The sequence below is a fragment of the Nerophis lumbriciformis genome, linkage group LG25, assembly GCF_033978685.3.
Source record: "Nerophis lumbriciformis linkage group LG25, RoL_Nlum_v2.1, whole genome shotgun sequence".
Taxonomy (NCBI): domain Eukaryota; kingdom Metazoa; phylum Chordata; class Actinopteri; order Syngnathiformes; family Syngnathidae; genus Nerophis; species Nerophis lumbriciformis.
The window spans coordinates 32,689,303-32,710,089 of NC_084572.2; the positions used below are offsets into that span (position 1 = coordinate 32,689,303).

Consider the following 20,787-nt stretch of genomic DNA (forward strand, 5'->3'; position numbering starts at 1 on the left):
AAAAAAAACACTAGTCAAAGATCCTCTATATACGACAGAGGGCTCCGCTGATTTTAAGGCAGCAATACAAAAACACGAGACAAAGATCATTTAAATACGACAGGAAGGCTCTATTGTGTTTTTTAGTTGTCCGACAAAAAAACAAAAAAAAAACACTAGTCAAAGATCCTCTATATACGACAGGAGCGCTCTGCTGATTTAAGGCAGTACTACAAAAAACGTGAGACAAAGGTCCTTTAAATACGACAGGAGGGCTCTGGTGTTTTTTAGAACATAATGCAAAAACGCTCGTCAAAGATCCTCTATACAACAGGACCATTCTGCAGGTTTTTAGAACATAATGCAAAAGCTCGAGTCAAAGATCCTCTATATAAGACACGAGTGCTATGCTGGTTTTAAAGTTGTCCGACAAAAAAAAAAAAAAAAACACTAGTCAAAGATCCTCTATATACGACAGGAGCGATGCTAGTCAAAGATCTGCTATACAACGGGACCACTCTGCAGGTTTTTAAACAACAATGCAAAAATGCTCGTCAAAGATCCTCTAGACAACAGGACCACTCTGCAGGTTTTTAGAACATAATGCAAAGACGCTAGTCAAAGATCCTCTATATGAGACACAAGTGCTATGCTGGTCTTAAAGTTATCCGACAAAAAACTCTAGTCAAAGATCATCTATATACACGACAGGAGCGCTCTGGTCTTTTTTTAGAACCCACTGCAAAAACGCCAGTCAAAGATCCTTTATATGAGACACAAGTGCTCTGCTGGTTTTAAAGTTGTCCGACATAAAACATTAGATAAATAAAAAACACTAGTCAAAGATCCTCTATATACGACAGGAGCGCTCTGCTGATTTTAAGGCAGTACTACAAAAACACGAGACAAAGATCATTTAAATACGACAGGAGGACTCTGGTGTTTTTTAGAACATAATGCAAAAACGCTCCAACGGGACCACTCTGCAGGTTTTTAGAACATAATGCAAAAGCTCTAGTCAAAGATCCTCTATATAAGACACGAGTGCTTTGCTGGTTTTAAAGTTGTCCGACAAAATTAAAAAAAACACTAGTCAAAGATCCTCTATATACGACAGGAGCGCTCCGCTGATTTTAAGGCAGCAATACAAAAACACGAGACAAAGATCATTTAAATACGACAGGAAGGCTATATTGTGTTTTTTAGAACAAAATGCAAAAACGCTTGTCAAAGATCCTCAATACAACAGGACTACTCTGCAGGTTTTTAGAACATAATGCAAAAGCTCTAGTCAAAGATCCTCTATATAAGACACGAGTGATATGCTGGTTTTAAAGTTGTCCGACAAAAAAAAAACACTAGTGAAAGATCCTCTATATACGACAGGAGCGCTCTGCTGATTTAAGGCAGTACTACAAAAACACGAGACAAAGGTCCTTTAAATACAACAGAAGGGCTCTGGTGTTTTTTAGAACCCACTGCCAAAACGCTAGTCAAAGATCCTCTATACAACGGGACCAGTCTGCAGGTTTCTACAACATAATGCAACAACGCTAGTCAAAGATCCTCTATACAACGGGAACAGTCTGCAGGTTTCTACAACATAATGCAACAACGCTAGTCAAAGATCCTCTATACAACGGGACCACTCTGCAGGTTTTTACAACATAATGCAAAAACGTTAGTCAAAGATCCTCTTCCAACGGGACCACTCTGCAGGTTTTTTGAACATAATTAAAAAACACTAGTCAAAGATCCTCTATACAACGGGACCACTCTGCAGGTTTTTACAACATAATGCAACAATGCTAGTCAAAGATCCTCTATACAACGGGACCACTCTGCAGGTTTTTAGAACATAATTAAAAAATGCTAGTTAAAGATCCTCTATACAACTCTGCAGGTTTTTAGAACATAATGCAAAAACGCTAGTCAAAGATCCTCTTACAACGGGACCACTCTGCAGGTTTTTAGAACATAATGCAAAAAAAACGCTAGTCAAAGATCCTCAATACAACGGGACCACTGCAGATTTTTAGAACCTTCTGCAAGAATACGAGTCAAAGATCCTCTAAATGAGACAGGAGTGCTCTGCTGGTTTTAAAGTTATCCAACAAAATAAAAAACACTAGTCAAAGATCCTCTATATAAGACAGGAGCGCTCTTCTAATTTAAGGCATTACTACAAAAACACGAGACAAAGGTCCTTTAAATATGACAGGATTTTTTTTAGAACCCACTGCAAAAACGCTAGTCAAAGATCTTCAATACAACGGGACCACTCTGCAGGTTTTTAGAACATGATGCAAGAATGCTAGTCAAAGATCTTCTGTATGAGACAGGAGCGCTCTGCTAATTTTAAGGTAGTACTACAAAAACCCGAGACAAAGATCATTTAAACACGACAGGAGGGCTTTGGTGTTTTTTTAGAACCCACTGCAAAAACGAGAGTCAAAGATCCTCAATACAACGGGACCACTCTGCTACTGCAAAAACGCTAATCAAAGATCCTAAGACAGAAGTGCTCTGCTGGTTTTAAAGCCACTAGTCGAAGATCCTCTATATACGACAGGAGTGCTCTTCTAAATTTAAGGCATTACCGCGACCCCGAAAGGGACAAGCGGTAGAAAATGGATGGATGGACTACAAAAACACGAGACAAAGATCCTTTAAAGACGACAGAAGTGCTGTAGTGTTGTTGTTTTTTTCCCAAACCACTGCAAAAACACTAGTCAAAGATCCTCTATATAAGACAGGAGTACTCTGCTGGTTTTAAGGCTGTTCTTCAAAAACGCTAGTCAAAGATCCTCTATGTACATCAAGAGCTCTCTGCTGGTTTTTAGAACTCTCAGCAAAACCACCTGTGAAAAGATTCTACATACGGGAGGAGCTCTCTAGTCAAAGATCCTTAATGTAACAGGAGTACTGCTGTTTTCAAGGAGCTGCTGCAAAAATACTGGTTCAAGATCCTTTATAAAACAGGATCACTACTACAGTACTATGTTACTGAACACGTTCGGCGTCAAAGATCCTCTATCAACGACAGGAGCGCTCTTCTGTTCAAAATGATCTACCACAAAACTGCTTGATAAAGATCTAACACACTGCTATTTTTTTTTTAGAACCTAATGCAGAAACGCTAGTCAAAGATCCTCTATGTGACGGTAGCGCCCTGCTGGTTTAAGGGCCGGTGCATGTAGAAGAATTGGTTTCCATAGCAACAGAAGAAAATAAGCATCCGTGTCTGTTGTGACGATGAAATATTGATTGTCCAGTCAGTGTTGTGACCACCTTCTTCTAGAACCTTCTCAAGAACGCGCTGGCATTTCCCCCCGCAGCGTCTTGAGGACATCTGTCTCTGCGCCCAAACTAGGTCACTGGACACCGAGTGCACTGACGTGACACGCCAGATGACCAAAGGCGACCGAGTGAGACCTCCAAGGACGTACGCAATCTGGGTTTGGAATAATTAACTCAGAAATAGTGTGGTCTACACTAATATTTAGCTTATTGTTTACAAACTCATGAATGCTGACTCAGCAGTTTGTTCCTCAATGCTGTTACAACATTGGTTGTGTTGCTTATTGTTTACAAACTCATAAATCCTAACACAGCAGTTTGCTCCTCAGTGATGTTACAACATTGATTGTGTTGCTTATTGTTTACAAACTCATGAATGCTGACTCAGCAGTTTGCTCCTCAGTGCTGTTACAACATTGGTTGTGTTGCTTATTGTTTACAAACTCATGAATGCTGACTCAGCAGTTTGCACATCAGTGCTGTTACAACATTGGCTGTGTTGCTTATTGTTACAAACTCATGATTGCCGACTCAGCAGTCTCTTCTCAGTGCTGTTACAACATTGGTTGTGTTGCTTATTGTTTACAAACGCATGAATACTGACTCAGCAGTTTACTCCTCAGTGCTGTTACAACATTGGTTGTGTTACTTATTGTGTACAAACTCATGAATGCTGACACAGCAGTTTGCTCCTCAGTGCTGTTACAACATTGGTTGTGTTGCTTATTGTGTACAAACTCAAATGCTAGCACAGCAGTTTGCTCCTCAGTGCTGTTACAACATTGGTTGTGTTGCTTATTGTTTACAAACTCATGAATGCTGACTCAGCAGTTTGTTCCTCAGTGGTGTTACAACATTGGTTGTGTTGCTTTTTGTCTACAAACTCATAAATGCTGACACAGCAGTTTGCACATCAGTGCTGTTACAACATTGGTTGTGTTGCTTATTGTTTACAAACTCATGAATGCTGACTCAGCAGTTTGTTCCTCAGTGCTGTTGCAACATTGGTTGTGTTGCTTTTTGTCTACAAACTCATAAATGCTGACTCTGCAGTTTGCACATCAGTGCTGTTACAACATTGGTTGTGTTGCTTATTGTTACAAACTCATGATTGCCGACTCAGCAGTTTGTTCCTCAGTGCTGTTACAACATTGGTTGTGTTGCTTATTGTTTACAAACTCATGAATGCCGACTCAACAGTTTGCTCCTCAGTGCTGTTACAACATTGGTTGTGTTGCTTATTGTTTACAAACTCATACATACTAATGCAGCAGTTTGCTCCTCAGTGATGTTACAACATTGATTGTGTTGCTTATTGTTTACAAACTCATGAATGCTGACTCAGCAGTTTGCTCCTCAGTGCTGTTACAACATTGGTTGTGTTGCTTATTGTTTACAAACTCATGAATGCTGACTCAGCAGTTTGCACATCAGTGCTGTTACAACATTGGCTGTGTTGCTTATTGTTACAAACTCATGATTGCCGACTCAGCAGTCTCTTCTCAGTGCTGTTACAACATTGGTTGTGTTGCTTATTGTTTACAAACGCATGAATACTGACTCAGCAGTTTACTCCTCAGTGCTGTTACAACATTGGTTGTGTTACTTATTGTGTACAAACTCATGAATGCTGACACAGCAGTTTGCTCCTCAGTGCTGTTACAACATTGGTTGTGTTGCTTATTGTGTACAAACTCAAATGCTAGCACAGCAGTTTGCTCCTCAGTGCTGTTACAACATTGGTTGTGTTGCTTATTGTTTACAAACTCATGAATGCTGACTCAGCAGTTTGTTCCTCAGTGGTGTTACAACATTGGTTGTGTTGCTTTTTGTCTACAAACTCATAAATGCTGACACAGCAGTTTGCACATCAGTGCTGTTACAACATTGGTTGTGTTGCTTATTGTTTACAAACTCATGAATGCTGACTCAGCAGTTTGTTCCTCAGTGCTGTTGCAACATTGGTTGTGTTGCTTTTTGTCTACAAACTCATAAATGCTGACTCTGCAGTTTGCACATCAGTGCTGTTACAACATTGGTTGTGTTGCTTATTGTTACAAACTCATGATTGCCGACTCAGCAGTTTGTTCCTCAGTGCTGTTACAACATTGGTTGTGTTGCTTATTGTTTACAAACTCATGAATGCCGACTCAACAGTTTGCTCCTCAGTGCTGTTACAACATTGGTTGTGTTGCTTATTGTTTACAAACTCATACATACTAATGCAGCAGTTTGCTCCTCAGTGCTGTTACAACATTGGTTGTGTTGCCTTTTGTTTACAAACTCATAAATGCGGACTCGGCAGTTTGTTGTTCAGTGCTGTTACAACATTGGAAACAATAAGCAACACAACCAATGTTGTAACAGCACTGAGGAGCAAACTGCTGAGTCGGCATTCACAAGTTTGTAAACAATAAGCAACACAACCAAACTTGTGAATGCCGACTCAGCAGTTTGCGCCTCAGTGCTGTTACAACATTGGTTGTGTTGCTTATTGTTTACAAACTCATGAATGACGACTCAGCAGTTTTTCTTCAGTGCTGTTACAACATTGGTTGTGTTGCAAATTCATGTGTTCATAAATGAGCATGTGGTCAAGTAGAGAGCTTACATTTTTCTCTTGACTTTCTCATGCACTCCCCATCATTATAAGTCCAAAAAAATGTTTTTTCACATTTAAGGATTTCAGCCTTTACTTAACTTGACTTTAGAGGCGTATTAATAGTGGAGGTTTAATAGGAAGTACAAACGTTGCAGTGATAACAAGAAGACAAAGTATTGATATGCGGCCCTCCGTCACGTATCGCTTCGGCACTCGGCCCGCCGTCTGTCCGCTAGCAGAGTTGGAGAAAGACGGGCGAGGAGGAGGTGAGGGATCATAAGAAGGAAGTAGGAGAGGAAGGTTTGACCCACTTAGGAAGTAGGAAGTATTTATAGAATAAAGTGTCCTAATTGACGGACTCCTGGGAGACACACAAACGTGCTACCTTGTCCTCGGTCCTCACCTCTGAAATGGTTCCCCTCATGTCGGACCTTATGTTCCTCTTTATGTTCCTTCTAATGTTCTGTCTTATGTTCCTTCTTATGTTCTTCTTTATGTTCCTTCTTATGTTCCTCCTCATGTTTCTTCTTATGTTCCTCTTTGTTTCTCTATATGTTCCTTCTTATGTTCCTCTTTATGTTCCTTCTTATGTTCCTCCTCATGTTTCTTCTTATGTTCCTCTTTGTTTCTCTATATGTTCCTTCTTATGTTCCTCTTTATGTTCCTTCTTATGTTCCTCCTCATGTTCCTTCTTATGTTCCTCTTTATATTCCTTCTTATGTTCCTCTTTATGTTCCTTCTTATGTTCCTCCTCATGTTCGTTCTTATGTTCCTCTTTATGTTCCTTCTTATGTTCCTCCTCATGTCCCTTTACATACCTTCTTATGTTCCTCTTTATGTTCCTTCTTATGTTCTTCTTTATGTTCCTTCTTATGTTCCTCTTTGTTTCTCTTTATGTTCCTTCTTATGTTCCTCTTTATGTTCCTTCTTATGTTCCTCCTCATGTTCCTTCTTATGTTCCTCTTTATATTCCTTCTTATGTTCCTCTTTATGTTCCTTCTTATGTTCCTCCTCATGTTCGTTCTTATGTTCCTCTTTATGTTCCTTCTTATGTTCCTCCTCATGTCCCTTTACATACCTTCTTATGTTCCTTCTTATGTTTCTCTTTTGATTCCTTCTTATGTTCCTCCTCATGTTCCATCTTATGTTCCTCTTTATATTCCTTCTTATGTTCCTCTTTATGTTCCTCTTTATATTCCTTATGTTCCTTCTTATGTTCCTCTTTATATTCCTTCTTATGTTCCTCTTGATGTTCTGTCTTATGTTCCTCTTTATATTACTTATTATGTTCCTCTTTATGTTCTTCTTTATATTCCTCCTCGTGTTCCTTATTATATTCCTCTTTGTTCTTTCTTATGGCCCTCTTTATGTTCCTTCTTATGATCCTCTTTATGTTCCTCTTTATGTTTCTCTTTTTAATCCTCATGTCCTCTTTGTATTTCTTCTTATGCTCCTCTCTATGTTCCTTCTTATGTTCCTCTTTATATTCCTTCTTATGGTCCTCTTTATGTTACTCCTTATGTTCCTCCTTATGTTCCTTCTTATGTTTCTCTTTATATTCCTTCTTATGGTCCTCTTTATATTCCTCTTAAAGTTTCTTTTTATGTTCCTCTCTCTGTTCCTTCTTATGGTCCTCCTTATGTTCCTCTTTCTGTTCCTTCTTATGTTCCTCTTTATGTTCCTTCTTATGGTCCTCTTTATGTTCCTTATGTTCCTCTTTATGTTACTTCTTATGGTCCTCTTTATGTTCCTTCTTATGGTCCTCTTTATGTTCCTTCTTATGGTCCTCTTTCTGTTCCTTCTTATGGTCCTCTTTCTGTTCCTTCTTATGGTCCTCTTTATGTTCCTTCTTATGGTCCTCTTTATGTTCCTTCTTATGGTCCTCTATATGTTCCTTCTTATGGTCCTCTTTATGTTACTTCTTATGGTCCTCTTTATGTTACTTCTTATGGTCCTCTTTATATTTCTTCTTATGGTCCTTTTTGTGTTCCTTCTTATGGTCCTCTTTATATTCCTTCTTATGGTCCTCTTTACGTTCCTTCTCATGTTCCTCTTTACGTTCCTTCTCATGTTCCTCTTTAAGGTCCTCTTTATAATCCTTCTTATGGTCCTCTTTATGTTCCTTTTTATATTTATTCTTAGGGTCCTATTTATGTTCCTCCTCATGTTCCTCTTTATGTTCCTTCTTATGGTCCTCTTTATGTTCCTTCTCATGTTCCTCTTCAAAGTCCTCCTTATAATTCTTATCATGGTCCTCTTTATGTTCTTCCTCATATTCCCTTTTATGTTCCTCTTTATGTTCCTTCTTATGTTATTCTTTATGTTCCTCCTCATGTTTTTAATAATGACGATACAGTATGTATTTTAAATAAATAAATACAAGAATAATAAAAATATGTCATCAAAAATAAGAATTACAGTACGTCATAATAATACTAATGCATTTAACAATAATCATAACAGAAACTTTGTATTTTTTTAAATAAAAAATATTAAAATAAAAATATATAATGAAAGCAATTCACTTTTTAGAAATGGTTTGAACAAATACTGTATTAGTTATAATAATGTGTTTGATAATATGGTACTGGTTTGTTTTTCCAAATCATTTCAAAATAATACTTTATAAAAAGGAAAATAAACCGAGTCTTTTTTTATATATAGTTGAAAAATGAAATGCAGTACATTTTAAAATAATACATCTATACTACTATTAATAAATACAAATGATAAAATAAATGATAATATTGTAATTTTTCTTTTCTTTTTGTGTATAAATGTGTATGATTGTTAAACAAGTATAATCTGTACTGTTAAACTGATCACACAAAATGGTTGATGGTTGATTATATGACCGAAATAAACTTATTTCATTCATTCATTCACATTAATACGGTATAGCTCGGTTGGTAGAGCGGCCGTGCCATCAACTTGAGGGTTGCAGGTTCGATCCCCGCTTCCGCCATCCTAGTCACTGCCGTTGTGTCCTTGGGCAAGACACTTTACCCACCTGCTCCCAGTGCCACCCACACTGGTTTAAATGTAACTTAGATATTGGGTTTCACTATGTAAAGCGCTTTGAGTCACTTGAGAAAAAGCGCTATATAAATGTAATTCACTTCACTTTAATTGATCAAAATTAATTTGATCAATTAATACTCCCAATAAATAGCACTAAAACCAATTTTCACCCCTATATATGCTAATCAACACATTGGGAAGAGTCCAGACCTCAACCGCAATAATAATAATAATAATAATAAAACCTAAAAATATTTAATGTAGAGCTCATCAGCTGTACCTAATGAAGTGGCTGCGCAGCGTGAAAAAGAAAGGCGTGCACTCACGTAGGAAGTACTCGGAAGCGTCGGCCTCGTAGTCGGCGTCGTCCGGGAAGTGATCGATTTGTTTACACATGCCCTTAAAGGAACCTGGGAGACAGAAAGGAGGGATTACATTTCAACAGCAACCAGCAAGTGCACGCCATGTCAGTCAGGGCAGCAAGTGACGTCAGCGTCTTCTTCTTAGCGGCGAGCTAATCCTGCGCTCAAATAAAATAATGAAATAAGAGTAAAAAGTAGCTGCACTTCCTTGCCCTTCACGCCGCCGGCAATTAAACCGGCCCCCGAACGCCACTTAGCCAGCGTTAATTGGCGGCTAAAAAGGACGGGGAAGTGCTGCGTCAGCTTTTTTCTGACTGTTTAGCTAGCGTGGGACACAACAAGAGACAGGAAGCAGGGCATATCTGCATGCGCGGGAAAACGCATTTGACACGTCGTTAGCCAACAAGCTGCCCTCTGATTGGCTCAGTCACAGGAAGGCAACAGGCCACGCCCCCTGCGCCGCGATAAATGCTCATGTGTTTGATGTATTATTTAGCGGCGCCACGGCTCATTACGCAGGTGAGGACGTCGGCGTTTAAACGTGACCTTTAGCGAGCGCTTGTCCAACCTAATAGATGTCATGAACCACATGTTGCATTAAGCAGCGAACATGGCATTTTGACATCGAGCTAATTAGCGGTGTCGCCAAATAATTTGTATTTACATTTTAAGATGTGTAGTGAAGCCTGCTATGTATAAGCCTCAATAGTTGCGGGAATTCCCTTGCCTGAAACCTCGACGCACGTAAGGAAGGAAACACAACTGGCGCCTGTAGCGACGGTCTGACAACCGCTCAAGTTGACATTTTGACAACATTTTCAAAAACAAGCTAAAGTGCTAACGTAGCATTTGCTGTGCTAGTTTTGGTAATGCTAGCGTAGCATTTATAACGTTACGTTTTAATTTCACACTAATGTTTACAGGTCAATGTTTACAAGTTAATGTTGACATGCTAATGTTTACATGCTATTGTTTAGAGGTTTATGTTTACATGCTAGTGTTTATAAGCTAATGTTGACGTGCTAATGTTACGTGCTAGTGTTTACAGGTTAACATTTACATGCCAATGTTTAGAGGTTAATGTTTACAAGTTAATGTTTAGAGGTTAATGTTTACAAGTTAATGTTGATGTGCTAATGTTTACATGCTAATGTTTAGAGGTTTTAACCTCTAAACATTAGCCTGTAAACATTAACGTTTAAACATTAAAATGTTTATACGTTAATGTTTGCAGGCTAATGTTTACATTCTAGTGTTTATAAGCTAATGTTGACGTGCTAATGTTACATGCTAGTTTTTACAGGTTAATATTTACATGGCAATGTTTACAGTTTAATGTTTACAAGCTAATGTTGATATGCTAATGTTACATGCTAATGTTTAGAAGTTAATGTTTAGAGGTTAATGTTTACATTCTAGTGTTTATAAGCTAATGTTTACGTGCTAATGTTACGTGCTAGTGTTTACAGGTTAATATTTACATGCCAATGTTTACAGGTTAATGTTTACAAGTTAATGTTGATATGCTAATGTTTACATGCTAATGTTTAGAGGTTAATATTTACGAGTTAATGTTGATATGCTAATGTTTACATGCTAATGTTTAGAGGTTTTAACCTCTAAACATTAACCTGTTTAAACATTTTAATGTTTAAACGTTAATGTTTACAGGCTAAACATTAAAATGTTTATACGTTAATGTTTACATGCTAATGTTTACATTCTAGTGTTTATAAGCTAATGTTGACGTGCTAATGTTACATGCTAGTTTTTACAGGTTAATATTTACATGGCAATGTTTACAGTTTAATGTTTACAAGCTAATGTTGATATGCTAATGTTACATGCTAATGTTTGGAAGTTAATGTTTAGAGGTTAATGTTTACATTCTAGTGTTTATAAGCTAATGTTTACGTGCTAATGTTACGTGCTAGTGTTTACAGGTTAATATTTACATGCTAATGTTTACAGGTTAATGTTTACAAGTTAATGTTGATATGCTAATGTTTACATGCCAATGTTTACAGGTTAATGTTTACAAGTTAATGTTGATATGCTAATGTTTACATGCTAATGTTTAGAGGTTAATATTTACGAGTTAATGTTGATATGCTAATGTTTACATGCTAATGTTTAGAGGTTTTAACCTCTAAACATTAACCTGTTTAAACATTTTAATGTTTAAACGTTAATGTTTACAGGCTAAACATTAAAATGTTTATACGTTAATGTTTACATGCTAATGTTTACATTCTAGTGTTTATAAGCTAATGTTGACGTGCTAATGTTACATGCTAGTTTTTACAGGTTAATATTTACATGGCAATGTTTACAGTTTAATGTTTACAAGCTAATGTTGATATGCTAATGTTACATGCTAATGTTTAGAAGTTAATGTTTAGAGGTTAATGTTTACATTCTAGTGTTTATAAGCTAATGTTGACGTGCTAATGTTACATGCTAGTGTTTACAGGTTAATATTTACATGCCAATGTTTACAGGTTAATGTTTACAAGTTAATGTTGATATGCTAATGTTTGCATGCTAATGTTTAGAAGTTAATGTTTAGAGGTTAATGTTTACAGGCTAATGTTTACATTCTAGTGTTTGTAAGCTAATGTTTACATGCTAATGTTACGTGCTAGTGTTTACAGGTTAATATTTACATGCCAATGTTTACAGGTTAATGTTTACAAGTTAATGTTGATATGCTAATGTTTACATGCTAATGTTTAGAGGTTAATATTTACAAGTTAATGTTGATATGCTAATGTTTAGAAGTTAATGTTTAGAGGTTAATGTTTGGAGGTTAATGTTTACAGGCTAATGTTTACATTCTAGTGTTTATAAGCTAAATTTTACGTGCTAATGTTACGTGCTAGTGTTTACAGGTTAATATTTACATGCCAATGTTTACAGGTTAATGTTTACAAGTTAATGTTGATATGCTAATATTTACATGCTAATGTTTAGAGGTTTTAACCTCTAAACATTAGCCTGTAAACATAAACGTTTAAACGTTAATGTTTACAGGCTAATGTTTACATTCTAGTGTTTATAAGCTAATGTTGACGTGCTAATGTTACGTGCTAGTGTTTACAGGCTAATATTTACATGACAATGTATACAGTTTAATGTTTACAAGTTAATGTTGATATGCTAATGTTTACATGCTACTGTTTAGAAGTTAATGTTTAGAGGTTAATGTTTAGAGGTTAATGCTTACATTCTAGTGTTTACATTCTAGTGTTTATAAGCTAATGTTGACGTGCTAATGTTACATGCTAGTGTTTACAGGTTAATATTTACATGGTAATGTTTGCAGTTTAATGTTTACAAGTTAATGTTGATATGCTAATGTTTACATGCTAATGTTTAGAGGTTAATGTTTAGAGGTTAATGTTTACAGGCTAATGTTTACATTCTAGTGTTTATAAGCTAATGTTTAAGTGCTAATGTTACGTGCTAGTGTTTACAGGTTAATATTTACATGCCAATGTTTACAGTTTAATGTTTAACAGTTAATGTTGATATGCTAATGTTTACATGCTAATGTTTAGAGGTTAATATTTACAAGTTAATGTTGATATGCTAATGTTTACAGGCTAATGTTTAGAGGTTTTAAACTCTAAACATTAGCCTGTAAACATTAACGTTTAAACATTAAAATGTTTATATGTTAATGTTCACAGGCTAATGTTTACATTCTAGTGTTGATATGCTAATATTTACATGTTAATGTTTAGAGGTTAATGTTTACAAGTTAATGTTGATATGCTAATGTTTAGAGGTTTTAACCTTTAAACATTAGCCTGTAAACATTAACGTTTAAACATTTTAATGTTTAAACATTAATGTTTGAACATGAATGTTTACAGGCTAATGCTTACATTCTAGTGTTTATAAGCTAATGTTGACGTGCTACTGTTACGTACTAGTGTTTACATGTTAGTATTTACATGACAATGTTTACAGTTTAATGTTTACAAGTTAATGTTGATATGCTAATGTTTACATGCTAATGTTTAGAGGTTAATGTTTACAGGCTAATGTTTACATTCTAGTGTTTATAAGCTAATGTTGACGTGCTAATGTTATGTGCTAGTGTTTACAGGTTAATATTTACATGCCAATGTTTACAAGTTAATGTTGATATGCTAATGTTTACATGCTAATGTTTAGAGGTTAATGTTTAAACGTTAATGCTTAGAGGCTAATGTTTATTAGCTAACGTTTAGATGCTAATGTTTACACTAGTGCAATGTTTAGAGGTTAATGCAAACTTTAGCCTGTAAACATTAGCATGTGAACATTAGCCTGTAAAAAAAATTGCTTCTAAACATTAGCATGTAAACATTAGCCTGTGAATATCAAGCTGTAATGATTAACTTATAAACATTAGCCTGTATGATTTGAAATGTTAAAGAAGCTGTTTTATTGACAATTAAGAATGTTTACTTGGAAGAAACACTGACATAGTTGCTGTTTTTTTGTGAAAAAATGATATTATCTTCAGCAAAGTACATCATATAGATTGCTAGTTGGCTCATAATTGTCATGTAGGACTTCATTTTGTGCACAATGTTCTGCAAAATTGTTAGTGAACAGCACATTTGTGAGCCACAATGATGGTTGCATTATTAATCATATCATATATATATACAAGCATGTCCAGTTTCATGCTTATTTTACTTCTGTTTTCTACTTGATGTTTTATTTGTAGGGTGGCGACTCAGTACAAGACCTACTTTTAAATGCCGAACGAGGAGAAAAAAAAAAGCATCGCTGTGTTTTTCCAGCGCTCACGAACGTGACTTTTGTATAAACTATTCCGGAGACAAGAAGAAGTGTGGATGTGGGCGACACGTTGGCACGCGGCACAGGAACGTAGCGACGACTTAGCCGCCTGCCGAGGTGTGAAATGTAGAAAGAGCTGATTTTGGACTTTATTTGTGAAGCTGGGATTGCTTTTACTTGAGGGTGAGCTGCAAATAAAACATGGACATCTGTAAACATTCACCTGTAGACATTAGCATGTAAACATTAGCGTGTAAACGTTAGCCTGTAAACATTCACCTGTAGACATTAGCATGTAAAGGTTAGCCTGTAAACATTAGCATGTAAACGTTAGCCTATAAACATTCACCTGTAGACATTAGCATGTAAAGGTTAGCCTGTAAACATTAGCATGTAAACGTTAGCCTATAAACATTAGCATGTAAACGTTAGCCTATAAACATTAGCGTGGAAACATTAGTGTGTAAACATTAGCATGTAAACGTTAGCCTATAAACATGAGCGTGTAAACATTAGCATGTAAACGTTAGCCTATAAACATTAGCATGTAAACGTTAGCCTATAAACATTAGCGTGTAAACATTAGCATGTAAACGTTAGCCTATAAACATTAGCGTATAAACATTAGCATGTAAACGTTAGCCTATAAACATTAACATGTAAACATTAGCCTATAAACATGAACCTGTAGACATTAGCATGTAAACGTTAGCCTACAAACATTAGCATGTAAATGTTAGCCTATAAACATTAGCATGTAAACGTTAGCTTATAAACATTAGCGTATTAACATTAGCATGTAAACATTAGCCTATAAAAATTAGTGTGTAAACATTAGCATGTAAACGTTAGCCTATAAACATTAGCGTGTAAACATTAGCATGTAAACGTTAGCCTATAAACATTAGCATGTAAACGTTAGCCTATAAACATTGGCATGTAAACGTTAGCATGTAAACGTTAGCCTATAAACATTAACCTGTAGTCATTAGCATGTAAACATTAGCCTATAAACATTAGGATGTAAACGTTAGCCTATAAACATTAGCATGTAAACATTAGCCTATGAACATTAGAATGTAAACATTAGCATGTAACCGTTAGCCTATATACATTAGCATGTAAACATTAGCTTATAAACATTAGAATGTAAACATTACCATGTAAACGTTAGCCTATATACATTAGCATGTAAACATTAGCCTATAAACATTAGAATGTAAACATTAGCATGTAAACGTTAGCCTATGAACATTAGCGTGTAAATATTAGCATGTAAACGTTAGCCTATAAACATTAGCGTATAAACATTAGCATGTACACGTTAGCCTATAACATTAGCGTGTAAATATTAGCATGTAAACGTTAGCCTATAAACATTAGCGTATAAACATTAGCATGTACACGTTAGCCTATAACATTAGCATGTAAACATTAGCATGTAAACGTTAGCCTATAAACATTAGCGTATAAACATTAGCATGTACACGTTAGCCTATAACATTAGCGTATAAACATTAGCATGTAAACGTTAGCCTATAAACATTAGCGTGTAAACATTAGCATGTAAACGTTAGCCTTTAAACATTAGCGTGTAAACATTAGCATGTAAACGTTAGCCTATAAACATTAGCGTGTAAACATTAGCATGTAAACTTTAGCCTATAAACATTAGCATGTAAACGCTAGCCTATAAACATTAGCGTGTAAACATTAGCATGTAAACGTTAGCCTATAAACATGAACCTGTAGACATTAGCATGTAAACGTTAGCCTATTTTCATTAGCATGTAAACGTTAGCCTATAAACATGAACCTGTAGACATTAGCATGTAAACGTTAGCCTATAAACATTAGCATGTAAACGTTAGCCTATAAACTTTAGCATGTAAACGTTAGCCTATAAACATGAACCTGTAGACAATAGCATGTAAACGTTAGCCTATAAACATTAGCATGTAAACGTTAGCCTATAAACATTAGCATGTAAACGTTAGCCTATAAACATTAGCGTATTAGCATGTAAACATTAGCCTATAAACATTAGTGTGTAAACATTAGCATGTAAACGTTAGCCTATAAACATTAGCGTATAAACATTAGCATGTACACGTTAGCCTATAACATTAGCGTGTAAACATTAGCATGTAAACGTTAGCCTATAAACATTAGCGTATAAACATGAGCATGTAAACGCTAGCCTATAAACAGTGTGTAAACATTAGCATGTAAACATTAGCCTATAAAAATTAGCGTGTAAACATTAGCATGTAAACGTTAGCCTATAAACATTAGCATGTAAACGTTAGCCTATAAACATTAGCGTGTAAACATTAGCGTGTAAACAATAGCATGTAAACGTTAGCCTATAAACATTAGCGTATAAACATTAGCATGTAAACGTTAGCCTATAAACATTAGTGTGTAAACATTAGCATGTAAAAGTTAGCCTATAAACATTAGTTTGTAAACATTAGTATGTAAACGTTAGCCTATAAACATTAGCATGTAAACATTAGCCTATAAACATTAGAATGTAAACATTAGCATGTAAATGTTAGCCTATATACATTAGCATGTAAACATTAGAATGTAAACACTAGCATGTAAACATTAGCCTATAAACATTAGAATGTAAACACTAGCATGTAAACATTAGCCTATAAACATTAGAATGTAAACATTAGCATGTAAACGTTAGCCTATATACATTAGCATGTAAACATTAGCCTATAAACATTAGAATGTAAACATTAGCATGTAAACGTTAGCCAATATACATTAGCATGTAAACATTAGCCTATAAACATTAGAATGTAAACATTAGCATGTAAACGTTAGCCTATAAACATTAGCATGTAAACATTAGCCTATAAACATTAGAATGTAAACATTAGCATGTAAACATTAGCATGTAAACATTAAGCTAATTTTACAGGCTAATGTTTCGAAGCTAATGCTTACAGGCTAATGTTTACATGTTGATGTTTACATGCTAATGTTTACAGGCTAAAGATTGCAGGCTAAAGTGTAAAGTGTACTGGCTAATGTTTACAGGCTAATGTTTGTAAACTAATGATTACAGGCTATAGTTTTCATGCTAATGTTTACAGGCTAATGTTTAATAAGCTAATTTTTACAAGTTAATGTTTACAGGCTAATGTTTAATAAGCTAATTTTTACAAGGTAATGCTTACAGGCTAATGTTTATAAGCTAATTTCTTACAAATGAACGCTTACAGGCTAATGTTTATAAGCTAATGTCGTTAACGCGCTAGTTTTTTCAGGTTAATGTTCACAGGTGTGACAATTATGAGCCAATTAGCAATCTGTATGACGTACTTTGCTGACTCGACTCGATTTTGGACAAGCGTAAGAAAACGGGTGGTTTAATTTTCTTCCCTTTACTTTGGTCTAAACTTTCTCCCAACAGCTGCCAGTTTTATGGCGAGCATCACGGCCTCACGTGAGCTTTAATGCGTACCTCGCTTTTATGTGGCGGCCATATTTATGCCTTCAAAGCCTCTCAGCCACTAAACACGGCCATTAAAAGGCGCAGAGGGCACCTGTGAGGACGTTTAAAGTGCACATAAATGAGCGTCCCACGCTGACCTCGGACTTGTGGCGCCCCCTATGGGTCAGTACGCACATGATCGGTGACTTATGGCGTCCCTGCGGAGACCTTCTACTTGATGGCGGCCGTGTTCTTCAACCAATCTTGATCACATTTGACACACCTGTGCTCGTCGGTCCCGTAAAGGTGTGTGCTGAATTTTGTGGCGATTCAGCAAAAAGGAGGGGCGTGAGAGGCAGTTGCGTAATAGCATGTATCTTGACACTATATCTGTGAGCAAGGGGGGCGTGAGAGGCAATGGTGTAATAGCATCTTTAGTTTTAGGGGAAAAAATATCTTGACACAGACAGATAAAATAAATAAACATTAACTTTGGGGGGCGTGAAAAAAAATCCTCTCACAGTAAAATGTAACTGAACAAGGGGGGGGCACTGTGAGGTGGAGGGGGGAAGGGGGCGTGAGAGGCAATGGCGTAATAGCATCTTTAGTGTTGGTAAAGAACTATCTTGACATATATAGATTAAAAAAAATTACTTTGGGGGGGCGTGAAGAAAAATCACTCCTAGTAAAATTTAACTGCAAGCAAGGGGGGGGGGGGGGCACTGTGAGGTGTCGGGTGTAAAGGGGGCGTGAGATGCAATGGTGTAACAGCATCTTTAGTTTTAGGGAAAAAACTATCTTGACACAGACAGATAAAATAAATAAACATTAACTTTGGGGGGCGTGAAAAAAATCCTCTCACAGTAAAATGTAACTGAGCAAGGGAGGGGCACTGTGAGGTGAAGGGGGAAAGGGGGCGTGAGAGGCAATGGCGTAATAGCATCTTAAGTGTTGGTAAAGAACTAGCTTGACACGTATAGATTAAAAAAATAACTTTGGGGGGGCGTGAAGAAAAATCACTCCTAGTATAATTTAACTGTAAGCAAGGGGGGGGCACTGTGAGGTGTCAGGGGAAAGGGGGCGTGAGAGGCAATGGTGTAACAGCATCTTTAGTTTTAGGGAAACAACTATCTTGACACAGACAGATAAAATAAATAAACATTAACTTTGGGGGGCGTGAAAAAAATCCTCTCACAGTAAAATGTAACTGAGCAAGGGAGGGGCACTGTGAGGTGGAGGGGGAAGGGGGGCGTGAGAGGCAATGGCGTAATAGCATCTTAAGTGTTGGTAAAGAACTAGCTTGACACGTATAGATTAAAAAAATAACTTTGGGGGGGCGTGAAGAAAAATCACTCCTAGTATAATTTAACTGTAAGCAAGGGGGGGGCACTGTGAGGTGTCAGGGGAAAGGGGGCATGAGAGGCAATGGTGTAAGAGCATCTTTAGTTTTAGGGAAAAAACTATCTTGACACAGACAGATAAATTAAACAAACATTAACTTTGGGGGGCGTGAAAAAAATCCTCTCACAGTAAAATGTAACTGAGCAAGGGGGGTACTGTGAGGTGGAGGGGGAAAGGGGGCGTGAGAGGCAATGGCGTAATAGCATCTTAAGTGTTGGTAAAGAACTAGCTTGACACGTATAGATAAAAATAATAACTTTGGGGGGGCGTGAAGAAAAATCCCTCCTAGTAAAATTTAACTGCAAGCAAGCGGGGGCACTGTGAGGTGTCGGGTGTAAAGGGGGCGTGAGAGGCAATGGTGTATTAGCATCTTTAGTTTTAGGGGGAAAAAATATCTTGACACAGACAGATAAAATAAATAAACATTAACTTTGGTGGGCGTGAAAAAAATCCTCTCACAGTAAAATGTAACTGAGCAAGGGAGGGTACTGTGAGGTGGAGGGGGAAAGGGGGCGTGAGAGGCAATGGCGTAATAGCATCTTAAGTGTTGGTAAAGAACTAGCTTGACACGTATAGATAAAAATAATAACTTTGGGGGGGCGTGAAGAAAAATCCCTCCTAGTAAAATTTAACTGCAAGCAAGCGGGGGCACTGTGAGGTGTCGGGTGTAAAGGGGGCGTGAGAGGCAATGGTGTAATAGCATCTTTAGTTTTAGGGGGAAAAAATATCTTGACACAGACAGATAAAATAAATAAACATTAACTTTGGTGGTCGTGAAAAAAATGTTAATTAATGCTAATGTTTATAAGCTAATTTTTACAGGCTAAAGTTTGCAGGCTATTGTTTATAAGCTCCTTTTGCAGGCTAAAGTCTGCAGGCTAATGTTTATAAGCTAATTTTTACAGGCTAAAGTTTGCAGGCTAATGTTTATAAGCTCTTTTTACAGGCTAAAGTTTGCAGGCTAATGTTTATAAGCTAATCTTTACAGGCTAAAGTTTGCAGGCTAATGTTTATAAGCTAATTTTTACAGGCTAACGTTTGCAGGCTAATGTTTATAAGCTAGTCTTTACAGGCTAAAGTCGGCAGGCTAATGTTTATAAGCTAATTTTTACAGGCTAAAGCTTGCAGGCTAATGTTTATAAGCTCATTTTTACAGGCTAAAGTCTGCAGGCTAATGTTTATAAGCTAATTTCTACAGGCTAAAGTTTGCAGGCTAATGTTTATAAGCTAATTTTTACAGGCTAAAGTTTGCAGGCTATTGTTTATAAGCTCTTTTTAAGTCTGCAGGCTAATGTTTATAAGCTAATTTTTACAGGCTAAAGTTTGCAGGCTAATGTTTATAAGCTCTTTTTACAGGCTAAAGTTTGCAGGCTAATGTTTATAAGCTAATCTTTACAGGCTAAAGTTTGCAGGCTAATGTTTATAAGCTAATTTTTACAGGCTAACGTTTGCAGGCTAATGTTTATAAGCTAGTCTTTACAGGCTAAAGTCGGCAGGCTAATGTTTATAAGCTAATTTTTACAGGCTAAAGTTTGCAGGCTAATGTTTATAAGCTCATTTTTACAGGCTAAAGTTTGCAGGCTAATGTTTATAAGCTAATCTTTACAGGCTAAAGTTTGCATGCTAATATTTATAAGCTAGTCCTTACAGGCTAAAGTTTGCAGGATAATGTTTATAAGCTAATTTCTACAGACTAAAGTTTGCAGGCTAATATTTATAAGCTAATTTTTACAGGGTAAAGTTTGCAGGCTAATGTTTATTAGCTCATTTTTACAGGCTAAAGTTTGCAGGCTAATGTTTATAAGCTAATTTTTACAGGCTAAAATTCTGCAGGCTAATGTTTATAAGCTCATTTTTACAGGCTAAAATTT

At 36.4% G+C, this 20,787-nt stretch overlaps 1 protein-coding gene across 2 annotated transcripts in view; it reads right to left on the reverse strand.

Annotated features, from left to right (window-relative positions):
- The window catches only part of LOC133621838 (voltage-dependent calcium channel gamma-2 subunit-like), a 115,757-nt gene that overhangs the window by 46,878 nt on the left and 48,092 nt on the right, over positions 1 to 20,787 (reverse strand). For both annotated transcript variants that reach the window (XM_061984234.1, XM_061984233.1), the window contains one exon: positions 9,229 to 9,312. In XM_061984234.1, the coding sequence (XP_061840218.1) occupies positions 9,229 to 9,312 (84 nt within the window). The remainder of the gene's footprint in view (positions 1 to 9,228; positions 9,313 to 20,787) is intronic.